Source organism: Muscardinus avellanarius, assembly GCF_963383645.1.
Source record: "Muscardinus avellanarius genome assembly, chromosome: 6".
NCBI classification, from domain to species: domain Eukaryota; kingdom Metazoa; phylum Chordata; class Mammalia; order Rodentia; family Gliridae; genus Muscardinus; species Muscardinus avellanarius.
This window is the reverse complement of record NC_137791.1, coordinates 70,193,358-70,206,169: the sequence shown is the minus strand read 5'-3', so window position 1 is coordinate 70,206,169 and position 12,812 is coordinate 70,193,358. Positions and strand designations below refer to the sequence as shown.

At 45.4% G+C, this 12,812-nt stretch overlaps 1 protein-coding gene across 1 annotated transcript in view; it reads left to right on the top strand.

Annotated features, from left to right (window-relative positions):
- Positions 1-413: 413 nt before the first annotated feature.
- The window catches only part of GPAT3 (glycerol-3-phosphate acyltransferase 3), a gene marked incomplete at both ends in the record, with an annotated part of 85,192 nt that continues 72,793 nt past the window's right edge, over positions 414-12,812 (top strand). The window contains one exon of the mRNA XM_080697744.1: positions 414-554. Within this exon, the coding sequence (XP_080553870.1) occupies positions 414-554 (141 nt within the window). The remainder of the gene's footprint in view (positions 555-12,812) is intronic.

Here is a 12,812-nt window from a genome sequence, read left to right as displayed (position 1 = left end):
GTCTCGGCGGCCTCGGGGGGCTCTGCAGGTTCGGGATCTCGGGGATCTCGGCAGCCTTGGGGGTCTCGGCGGCCTCGGGGGGCTCTGAAGGCTCGGCAGCCTCGGGGGTCTCGGCGGCCTCGGGGGCTCTGCAGGCTCGGGGGTCTCGGCAGCCTCGGGGGGGGGTCTCGAAAGTCTCGGGGGACTCTGCAGGCTCGGGGGGGGGGTCCGGGAGTCACGGCCGAGCTGTCGCAACCGCCACCCGGAGGCCCCGTCCGCGGCTCGAGCCCCACCGCCCACGCCGCCCGGCCCCGCCTGGCCCGGCCTCCAGCCCGGCGACCCGCCCGCGGGGGAGGCGATCGGGTTCGGCCCCCGCCCAGCGCTCCCCGCCGCGCTCAGGACCGCGCTCCGCCCGGCGAGGGGGCGCCCGCGCCATGGAGGGCGCCGAGCTGGCCGCGAAGATGCTGTACACCTGGCTGACGCTGGTGCTCGGCTTCATCCTGCTGCCTTCGGCCTTCGGAGTGTCCCTGGGCATCTCCGAGGTCTACATGAAGATCCTGGTGAAAACTTTAGAGGTGAGTGCAGGAGGGATGCGGCGCTTGGGGAGGAGCCGGGCTTGGAGCTGGGGCCAGGTGGACCCCGAGCGGACCCCGGGGTCGGGGCCGGGGCCGGGACGTGGCTATTGCGGTCTCTTAGGGAAGAAAGGCACGCTGCTTTTCCCAAGGCCACCGGCCACTTTGTTGTGCATCTGGTGGAAGGTAGAACCCAGGTTCTAGCCTCACTGTTATTTTACTGATTAGAATAACCACCATGCGACCTCCTTTTTGTTTTGGCGGATTTGTTTATATCCGTTCTGCCAAGGGGCGGTCACTTCACTCTCAGTTTTTACAGTCCCCGGTTTCAGGGTCCTTTCTGTGCACTTAAGGTGTCCTGCCCACATAAGCTTCAGGTTCTACTTTATGGTCGAGATAAGAAACCAATTGCCGGATGCCTAAAGGAAATCTGATTTTGTTTCAGTGGAGTCATGGAAATTTTATCTAACCAATAGCACGTGGAATGGCCATTGCAAAGGTCTGTTCTTTGACCTCAGCTCTGCCTATGTTTTTGTTTCCAAATTCTGCAGAGAAAGGTGTTAGATGTCAGCCTCAGAGTGCGAGTGCAGCTTACCCTTGTACAGGGGTCTATTGATTTTCCTAAGGACTTGTCAGGTGGGGAGGGCCCCTTTACAGGTAAGGGAACTGAGACTCTGAGCCCAGTGATTTGTTTGAATTAAGTATGGGAAACGGGAGTTGTATCCGAGGAGAGGCTCCGCGGGCTGTACTGGTTTGTTTGGATTTGGTACCAAAATCCCAGTGCTGTTTTTCAACATATGACCTTAGGGAGATCACTTACTTCTAGGGCCGCCTTTTACTCATCTATAAAATAGGAGTAACAAGAGCACCTATTTCTATACCATTGTTTTGATAAGTTAAAATATGCCAAGTCCATAGAAAAGTTCCTGCATGTGTTAGGTGCTCTCTGTGCACTTAGATTCTAATATCTTTGTCTTTTTAAAAATTTTTTTGCGGGTCTGGGGATGGAACCCAGGGGCATTCAACTTCCGAGCTACACCTCCTGCCCTACTTTTTATTCTTTATTTTGAAACCAGGTCTCACTGAGTTGCGGAGGCCTCACTAAGTAGCGGAGGCCTCACTAAGTAGCGGAGGCTGTCCCTGAAACGCGATCCTCCCGTCTCAGCCTCCCGAATACTGGGATTACAAGGTGTGCCACCACGCCCAGCTTAACATCTTTGTTTTAATATGGATTTCCATTTTCCTGCCCTACTTTGTGTCTCCTTTAGAATTTGACCGTCTGCTCTTCCTGAGTAGAGAAGTGACCCCCAGATAGACACCTCTAAACTGAGGGGCTCCTACCTGCTTTATTCTAGGTCCTCCTTGAGTCCCATTGTGGCTATTTCTTGGCTGAGTCCTTGAAGTTATATTTGATTCTCCATCCTCAGTCCTCGAGTTTTTAAAGTTCTGCTGTTCCTACTTGGGAGTTCTTTCTCAGTGTTGGACTTACTGCAGGTGCAGTCTGACCATAGGCACACTATATTGTGCTGCTTAGCTGCTGCCTTTGCTTACTTTTTCTTTCTTCATTTTTCTAGGAAATTGAGCCCAAGGGCATTCTACCACTAATCTCTATCCCAGCCTTAAAAAAAAATTCTTTTTCTCTAAAAGCTCTCACTAAGTTGTGTGTGGGCTGGTTTGCAACTTGCACTCCTCCTGTCTCAGCCTCTTGAGTAGCTGGGATTACAGGCAAGTACCACCAAGTCCTGTACTTAGTTACTTTCTATCATAGATTTTCTTTGGAATACCATCCTCTTCAGCTGTTCCCTCATCTTTAGACCCCTGAAATGATTGAACTGGCATCCCATACAGCAATATCTTTTGGGATTTATATCCCAAGTGAGAATTTAGTGAAGGCAATCTGTTCCCCTGGCTTCCCCTGTTCCCTCCTGTTTATCTTGTCATAGATACTGCTAAAGAGATGTCAAAGGGGAGTGACCAGCTATTTGTTCCTAGCCTGGCAAATGGCTACATTGGATGGATGGAATTACTGCCAATCTAGGACTGTTGATGGAATCATTAATATGATGGGATTATTTACAATCTAGGATTTGACCTCTAGCTGGACAATGCCTTAATTTCTTATTTATTTTTATTTATTTATTTGGTAGTAATGCTGAGGATTGGACCGAGGAGTATTCTATTGCTGAGCTATACTGCCAGCCCTATTTTATTTTTTATTTTAAATTAGTGCCTTGCTAAGTTGCTGGCTGTCTTTGAAACTGTGATCCTCCTGTCTCAGTTTCCCAAACACTGGGATTACAGGTATGGGCCACCATACCTGGCATGCCCTAAATTTTAATATTTGTTCAACTAAAGTTGAAGACTTTGGGAGATGAGCTCCTTGTCAATCAAGGAGTTTAGTTTGCTCAGTATTGCCAGTTTTCTAGTTCTAGACACACCATTTAGCTAAGAAACCAGGTAGATGGCAGCCTAAGGAACACCCTTCATTGCTATGACTAAGTTATTAGGTCACAGGGATGCCTGGGATATATAGAAATTGAATAAGGATTCATTAGCTGGGTGTGGTGGCACATGCCTATAATCCCAGTACTTGGGAGCCTAAGATAGGAGGATCACAAGTTTGAAGTTGGTAACTTAACAAGACCTGTCTCAAAACAAACAACAACAAAAAAACTTTAAAAAAGGGCCCAGAGGTAGAGTGTCCATGGGTTTAATCCCAAGTAAATGAACACACACACACACACACACACACACACACACACACACACACACACAGAATAGAGATTCATTCATTTTGTAGGCCAACTGATTTATTAGACTTGGCTGCTTATGTTTTGGGAGCAGCTGGGCTCATTAGGGAAGGGAGGTGTGATACCACAGTGATTTCTGCCTAGGCGCAACAGAGGAAAGTGGAAACCCAGATTTTCCGTCCTTCGCCTAAGAACAGTGTTAGATGTTTCAAAACGTTTCTTTTAAGCTGGGGTTAGAATACTGTATTGCTTTTTCCCAGTTACAGGGACAATTTCCTTTGCCTGGTATGGTGGCACAGGCCTATAATCCCAGCTAATCTGGAGGCTGAGCCAAGAGGATGACAAACTAGTCTCAAATTCTTCTGTAGCCTGGGCAATTTGTGAAAACTTTTCTCAAAATAAGCAATAAGAAAGGCTGGGGATGTTGCTCAGTGGTAGAGCACCCTTGGGTTCAATGCCTAAAAGTGCCAATTGTTTAGTTTTAGAGAACATTTTTAGTTCTGGATAATTCTCTATCTATTTGCAGACTTCATTCACGATCTAGGCATTCTGGTTTCCATTATTCCATGGTAAATTCTAAGTTGATTTGGTTCTTTTTTTATTTTAGTCTTTTTATTTTAATTTTTTTAATTTTTTTATTGTGGGTCTGGGGATGGAACCCAGGAGCATTCGACCTCCGAGCTACACCCCCAGCCCTATTTTTTATTCTTTATTTTGAAACTGGGTCTCACTGAGTCGCAGAGGGCCTCACTAAGCAGAAGGCCTCACTAAGTAGCTGAGGCTGTCCGCGAACCTTGATCCTCCTGTCTCAGACTCCCGAATGCTGTGATTACAAGTGTGCGCCACCACGCCCGGCTTTTAGTCTTTTTATTTTTTGAACCGGTCTCAGTTGTGAAGGACCTCGCTAGGTAGCTGAGGCTGTCTGTGAACTGTGCTCCTATGGTCTCTGCCTCCCAAATGCTGGGATTACAAGCCTGTGACACCACACCCGGCCTTGGTTCTTTCTTTATATTCTAGACCAAAGATTATTTGGACTTTGTTCAGAATTGGATAATTCTCAACTTTTTTTTTTTTTTGCAGGGAAAGTTCTGGGGATTGAACCTAGGGGCTTTCTACCTCCTATATACACCCCTAGTCCTATTTTACTTTTATTTTTTATTTATTTATTTTTTTTGGTGGTACTGGGAGTGGAACCCATAGGCTTTCTACCTCCAGGCTATACTCCCAGACCTTTTTTTAAAAATATTTTATTTGGAAACAGGGTCTCACTACGTTGCTGAAAGCCTCACTAAGTAGCTGAGGCTGGCTTCGAACCCATGTAATCCTCCTGTCTCAACCTCCCAAGCGCCGGAATTACAAGCGTGCGCCACCAAGCCCGGCTTTACTTTTATTTTGAAACAAGAGTCTCACTATGTTGATCAGAGTCTTATTACTTGCTGAGGCTGCCTTTGAGCTTGTGATCTTCTGCCTCAGCCTCCCAAGTACTGGGAATACAAAGAGTGCCACCATAACTGGTTTAATTTTTTAAATTTTAAAACAGGCTCTCACTAAGAGAGTCTCACTAATTATATAACATTGTGTGTGTGTGTGTGTGTGTGTGTGTGTGTGTGTGTGTGCGCGCGCGCGCTACTGTGGTTGGAACCCAGGAGCATTCTACCTCCTAGTACAACCCCAGCCTTATTTTTTTTTCTTTATTTTGAAATAGGGTTTCACTAAGTTGCAGATGGCCTCATTAGGTAGCTGAGGCTGACAGTGAACCTGGGACCTTCATATCTCAGCCTTCCAAGGACTGGGATTACAAGCATGTTACCATGCCCGGCTGTTAACATGCCATTTTAAAGGGTCATTTAGTTTTTTTGTTTTTTTTTAGTCCTGGGGATTAAACTCCAGTCTGATTTATATTTTATTTGGAATAAGGGTTTCACTAGGTTGCTGAGAGCCTTGCTAAGTTGCCCAGCCTGGTTTTATTTATTTTTTATTTGTTATTTGATTTTGCGGGTCTGGGGATGGAACCCAGAGGCATTTGACCTCCAAGCTACATTCCCTGACCTATTTTTTATTCTTTATTTTGAAACAGGGTCTCATTAAGTTCCAGAGAGCCTCGCTAAGTAGCTGAGGGTGTCCTCGAATTGTGATCCTCTAGTCTTAGCCTCCCAAATGCTGGGATTACAAGAGTGCGCCACCACGCCCGGCTCTGAGCCTGGCTTCAAATCTCCCATCCTCCTGTCTCAGTCTCTCATGTACTGGGATTACAAGTATGCACCACCATACCCAGATTGCATTGTGTTTTTACTTTTACAAATTTTGTTGTCAATAAGTGGCTTTTTTATGACCACAACTCAAATTCTGGGGGTTGAAGTATGTAAGGTACCTTTACAATAGCTGACTATGACACCTATTACTTGTCAACTCACTGAGTTCTGTGCTTTTCTCTGATCCCTTCTTAGCGTACCAGTTCGTGTAATAATCATTTACTGAGTACCTACTGCATGCCTTCTGCATGGCTAGGTGTCTCTAGATGTGTGTGTATGTCTCTGATATGGCAAACCTTGAAAATTTGACTTAGGTTTAGTGAGCCAGGCATGGTGGCTCACGCTTGTAATCCCAGTATTTGGGAGGCTAAGACAGGAGGATCACAGGTTTGTGGCCAGCCTCAGCTACTTTTAGTGAGACCTCATTTCAAAATAAGGAATAAAAAATAAAGCTGGGGGTGTAGCTCTGAGGTAGAATGGCCCTGGGTTCAATCCTCAATACACACACACACACACACACACACACACACACACACACACAGTTTATTGCATCTCTAAACCAGTGATTTCTGAGGGCAGTGTGAACATGTTAGTCAATATATCTGTGAATATGATAAATTTTTTTTATTAATATGAGCTTTGGGAATATGGGAATTTTTAAGTAATATGAGTTTTGAAAAGTAAAACTTAAAACTTGTGGTTAAGGGAATGTGTAGAGAGCAGTATATCTGGACAGCAGGGTGTATGTGTCCAGCAGGGTTGTGTGTAGAGATTTTATGTTTCTTTAACAACAACTTAAAATAACAGTATGGATTAAACATTGAAAGGTGCTGCTTTTAGCCATGAAAGTTAGTTGTAAAGTTAATCATTGGGATAAGAGTCGGGAGGTATTGTTATTCATTGGCCTAAGATTCATGACTGGAGTGATAAAGAATGGGAAAAGCTGGGAGGGGTGGTGCCCACTTGTATTTGGGAGGCTGAGACAGGAGGATCTCAGGTTCGAGAACAGCCCTGACAACACAGTGAGACTTTCAGAAATCTAGTGAGACCCTGTTTAAGGTAAAACAAAATAGGGCTGGGGGTGTGGCTCAGAGGTAGAACTCCCTCAGTTCAATCTCCAATACCATGCGTGTGCCCATGTGTGCGTGTGCCCGCGCGCATGCGCGCGCAGACACACACACACACACACACACACACACACACACACAGACACACACACACAGGAATGGGAGAATATAGGATTGATGGAGAAGAAGAAAGTAAGGAAATGATCTGTAAGATTTGATGTAGTCTAACCAGATGTGCAGGCAGTGGACATATAATAAGGACTAATTTTCCTTTCACTCGTTTTTTCTTTTTTATGGTGGACACGCGGAATGAACCTGTGGCCTCCTAAAAGCTGAGGGTGTAGCAATGTACCATTGGACTACATTCCCCGGCCCCCTCCCATGTTTTAAAATTTTATTTTGAGGCTGGGCGTGGTGGCGCACGCTTGTCATCCCTGCGCTTAGGAGGCGGGGACAGGAGGATTGTACAGGTTCAAAGCCAGCCTCAGCTGCTGAGTGAGGCTCTCAGCAACTTAGTGAGACCCTCTTTCCTCTTTCCAAATAAAGTATAAAATAGTTCTGGGAGTATAGCCCGGAGGTAGAAAGACCCTGGGTTCTACCCCCAGGACCACACAAAAAAATAAATAAATAAATTTTTTTTTGGTGGTACTAGGGGTGGAACCTAGAGGCTTTCTACCTCCAGGCTATACTCCCAGACCTTTTTTAAAAAATATTTTATTTGGAAACAGGGTCTCGCTAAGTTGCCGAAAGCCTCACTGGCTTCGAACCTATGCGATCCTCCTGTCTCAGCCTCCCAAGCGCGGGGATTACAAGCGTGCGCCACCATGCCCGGCAATAAATAAATTTCACGCCTTGTGGCCTTAGGCAGGTCCCTTAACATCTCAAGCCTAGTTTGTACGTGTGTATATAGGAATATGATTCACTGAGCCATTCTGTAGGTTAAATGAGAGGAAACGGAAACACTTGATGCATAGTAGGTACTGCAATGTCCACATTTTTATGACGTTTGAATTGGGACATTCTTGTTATTGTTTTATTTATTATTATTTTTTGTGGGTCTGGAGATGGAACCCAGAGGCATTTGACCTCTGAGCTACACCCCTGCCCAATTTTTTATTCTTTATTTTGAAACAGGGTCTCACTGAGTTGCAAAGGGCCTCACTAAGTAGCTGAGGCTGTCTGCGAACCTTGATCCTTCTGTCTCAGCCTCCTATATGCTGGGATTACAAGCGTATGCCACTACGCCTGGCTCTTGTTATTGTTTTAATTAATGATTTGTTTGTTTGCACATGTGAAGCTAAGAGTTAACTTCAGATTCTTTGGACACACACATTCAGAGCAAATTCTTTCTGCTTTTTTTTTTTTTTGTACTGGGGACGGAACCCAGGGCATTGTACCTCCGAGCTACACCCCCAGCCCTATTTTTTAGTCTTTTTAATTTTTGAAACAGGGTCTCACTGAGTTGCAAAGATCATCACTAAGTAGCTGAGGCTGTTCAAACTGAACCAGGATCCTTAGGTCTCCGCTTCCTGAATGGTAGAATTACAAGTGTGCCCCACCACTTCCAGCACTTCTTCCTGCATTTTATTTATTATTTTTTCTTATTTTTGATACTGGGGATTGAACTAAAGGCATTCTATTTCCGAGGTACAACCTTAGCCCTATTTTTCTTTTCTCTTTTTCGTGTGTGTGTGTGTGTGTGTGTGTGTGTGTGTGTGTGTATGTGTATGTGTTACTGGGGATTGAACTCAGAGGCATTCTACCTCTGAGCTACACCCCCAGCCGAATTTTTAAAAATTATTTCTTATTTTGAAACAGGATCTCATTAGGTCAATGAGAGTCTTGCTAGTTGCTGAGGCTGTCTGTCTATCCTCAAGCCTTGCGATCCTCCTGTCTCATCCTCACAAATACTGAGATTACAAGCCTGCACCACCATACCCGGCCCTAGCCCTATTTTATTTTTGTTTTGAAACAAGACCTGTTAGATTGATGAGAGTTTCACTACTTGCTGAGGCTGTCCTTGAACCTGTGATCCTCCTTTTTCAGCCTCCCAAATCCTGGGATTATAGGACCGCCACCACACCCAGCCCTTCTTGCTCTTTTTTTTCAGTCCTGGGGATAGAACCCAGGGGCATTTTACTTCTGAGTGACACCCCCAGCCCTCTGTCTTATTCTTTATTTTGAAACAAGGTCTCACTGAGTTGCAAAGGGCCTCACTAAGTAGCTGAGGCTGGCTGTGAGCCGTGATCCTCCTGTCTCAGCCTCCCAAATGCTGGGAGTGCACCGCCATGCCCGGATGTTCTTGCTTTTTGAAGATTACTTTTTCCCTTTATTCTCTCCTCCATTCAGCAATTAGTTTTACTTGTTTTAAAAATGTTGCCCCAGCCCTGCGTGGTGGCACATGCTTGTAATCCCTGCGCTTTGGAGACAGAGACAAGAGGATCACTGAAAAAAAAAAAAATGTTGCCCCAGCCAGGCGTGGTGGCTCACGCCTTGTAATCCCAGTACTTGGGAGGCTGAGGCAGGAGGATCCCACAGGTTCAAAGCCAGCCTCAGCTACTTAATGAGGCTCTCAGCAACTTAGTGAGACCCTGTTTCCAAATAAAATATAAAATAGGTCTGGGAGTGTAGCCCAGACCTATTTTTCTCACACACACACACACACACACACACACACACACACACACACACACACAAAATGTTGCCCCAATAATTCTCAGATGATTATTAACACCTTTGCATGAGAAGTTCTCTTTGATGCTGGAAATAAATGTGCTAGAAGCCTACAGATATTTATGATAGAAATTAATAGTGAAGAAAAGCTGTCAAAGCCTTGTGCTTTTCATTTATTCTACTCCCACTGATCGATCTGGGGATGGGCATTCAGAAGAAATTTATCTGGGCAGCACCATACAGCTGTCAGGGGTGGAATTGGATTTAGATTGAATCTGGAGCCTGAGTTCTTAGATTGTCAAGTTGATAGCCTCTCCAAGAAACTGTTTAATTTGGCTACAGATGGCAGCCAGCTGCTGTTATTTGAATGAGTCTAATAATGAGTTTTTATACGTTTTCCTTCTCTTCTTCCTTGTCCTTAATCTATCTTTAAATGTCTCTGGGGAGTGGGTACTGGGGATTGAACCCAGGGATATTCTACCTCTGAGCACCCTCAGCCCTGTATTACTTTTTTTGTTTTGAGACAGGGTCTCCCTAAGTTGCTGAGGGCCTGGCAAAACTGTTGAGGCTGCCCTTGAACCTGTGACCCTCTGTCTCAGCCTCTCAGGTACTGGGGTCACAGGTGTGCGCCACCGTGCCTGGCTTGGTTTTACTCTTAGAGCAGTGTCGCTGTACGGTCTGAGTACTATAGACTGGACAGCTTAACAGCGGAAATTAATTCCTTCATGGTTCTGGAGACCAGAAGTCCAAGCTCAAGGTGCAGGCGAGGTTGGTTTCATTCTGAGGCCTGTCTTCCGGGCTGGCAGGTTCTCACTACATCTCCCCGTGGTCAGCCTCCTGTGTGCCTCCCTGGTATTTCTTTGGGTGTTCAAACTTCCTCTTATAAGGACAGTAGTCAGATGGGATTCAGAACTGCTCTAATGGCTTAATTTTAACCGAACTGCCTCTTTTTTATTATTGTTGTTATTATTATTATACTTTTATTGGTGCATTGTAGGCTCACATTATAATGTAGTTCAGAGTGACAGGGACATACATGCATACAGACTTCGTGAGCTTTCTCCACATTCCCTCCCTTTCCCCATACATGATACTGAGATTGAATCACCTCTGTAAAGACTCAATCCAGCTGTACCACTCCTGGATATCTTTCCAAAGGGACTGGAATCCTTGAATTACATTAATATGCATATCATGTTTATAGCAGCACAATTTTTCACAATAGCCAAATTATGGAACCAACCTGGGTGTCCATCAACAGATGAATGGATTACCAGGGAGGCACACAGGAGGCAGACCAGGCGGAGATGTAGTGAGAACCTGCCAGCCCGGAAGACAGGCCTCAGAATGAAACCAGCCTCGCCTGCACCTTGAGCTTGGACTTCTAGTCTCCAGAACCATGAGGGAATTAATTTCCGCTGTTTAAGCTGCCCAGTCTCTAGTACTCGGTTATGTCAGCCCTAGCAGACCGTACAGCGACACTGCTCTAAGAGTAAAATGCAAGGCAGGCACGGTGGCACACACCTGGGACCCCAGTACCTGAGAGGCGGAGACAGAGGATCACAGGTTCAAGGGGTCTCCACATAATGGAATTCTACCCAGCAATAAAGAACAAAATAATGTCACTTGTAGGAAAACGGATGGACCTGGAGAACATTAAGCTAAATGAGAGTAGCTGGTCACAGAAAGTGAAGGGTCGTATGTTTTCTCTCTTACGCAGAAGATAGGGAGTAATTGAGATATAAGAGGGACTCCAGATAACGCAGGAGAAACTCCAGTGGAGCCAGGGTGGTGGTCTAGGGGAAGACATGGAGGATCAAAGAAAGAGCACTTCCACTGACGTTAGGCACATATGAGAGAAGACCAAGTCAGTCTCAATACCCAGTATGGGGAGCGGGGAGGGAGCTGGGGGAGGAAAGCCCACCAAGTGCTGTGTGCATGTGCGCCACCATTACTATTGTAGGGGTGCTGGAAAGCGGGCTGGAAGAAGCGCTTTCCCCCCAGTATGAGAAGTTAACTAGAGAAGTCTTCTTCCATATTAGGATTAGAAATAAGGTATTAAAATATAGAGTTAAGATATAGAAGTAAGGTAGGATTGGAAATAGAATGGAGATCCATAAGCCCAGCTGCCCAGGTTGCAGGATTCAAGGACCAGGGTAGGGGACCCACAAGGTCAAAGCCTCTAATCTCCAGCTTGCCGGCCAAGGTCTTTGTAAATGGGACCCCATCCCCATATCTCTGAGCTAGATCAGCAAACAAAGCCAGGCTAATCTGCTCTCCAGGCAGATTATTCAGTGCAAAGATAAGCCTGGCCCAGCCAAGGTGGGTGGGAAAGTTAGAGCAGGCTCTGACGTGTGTGGATGCATGTTTTAAAATTATTGGTTGTACTTGTTTGTCCGTGTATCTGATTGGTTGTATTCTAAGGTTGGCGGGCTCTGACGTGTGTAACCACTCCCTCGTGTGTAACCACTCCCTCCTAGGGTTATAAAATTCAGAGCATGGAGTGGGGAGGGGTCAAACCTCGGCCATAGTGTCTTGGTCTTGACCCCTGGCTAGCCGGGACAGCTGCAGCACAATAAACCTCGCGTGCGTTTTACATCTCTTGTGAGTCCTTCAATATTTGGGTTGGTGGGCGATTATCGGACCCTTCACTATGATTTACATTAAGACGTGAGGCTATAATACACCAATAAAAGTGTGTGAAAAATGCAGACTGTCTTCAGATATAATAACATTCTGAAGTATTATGGGTTAGAACTTCAACAAGTGAATTTTGGAGAGAGGGGGTATAACAGCATTTAATCGCTACAAAAGCACCAATATCTTTCATCATTTAAGTATGGGATAATTGTTCCAATGAAAGGCAATTACATTTATATACAATATAAAATCACATGTCCACAATTAAAAGTAAATGTGAGTTCTGAGAATAATTAATTTTTTGTGTGTGGTACTGAGAATGGAACCTAGGGGTAGTCTACCTCGAGTTATATTCCTGCCCTATTTTATTCATTTTATTTTGAAACAGGGTCTCACTAAGTTGCAGAGGACCTCACTAAGTAGCTGACACTGGCCTTGAACCTCTGATCCTCCTGGCCCAGCCTCCCAAGTACTGGGATTATTAGTATGCACTACTATGCTTGACAAGTCCTGAGATTAATGATTGGTTGCTTACAATAATTTATTTTATCAAGCCAGGTGCATGCTTATAATCCCAGCATTTGGGAGTCTGATACCAGAGGATTGTGGTTCATGGACAGCCTCAGTTACTTAGTGAGACCCTTCGCAATTCAGTGAGACCCTGTTTGAAAAATAAAAAAGAGCCGGGTGTGGTGGCACACGCTTGTAATCCCTGCGCTTGGGAGGCTGAGACAGGAGGATCGCACGGGTTCGAAGCCAGCCTCAGCTACTTAGTGAGGCTCTCAGCAACCTAGGGAGACCCTGTTTCCAAATAAAAAAATAAAATAAAAAAGGTCTGGGAGTATAGCCCGGAGGTAGAAAGCCTCTGGGTAAATATTA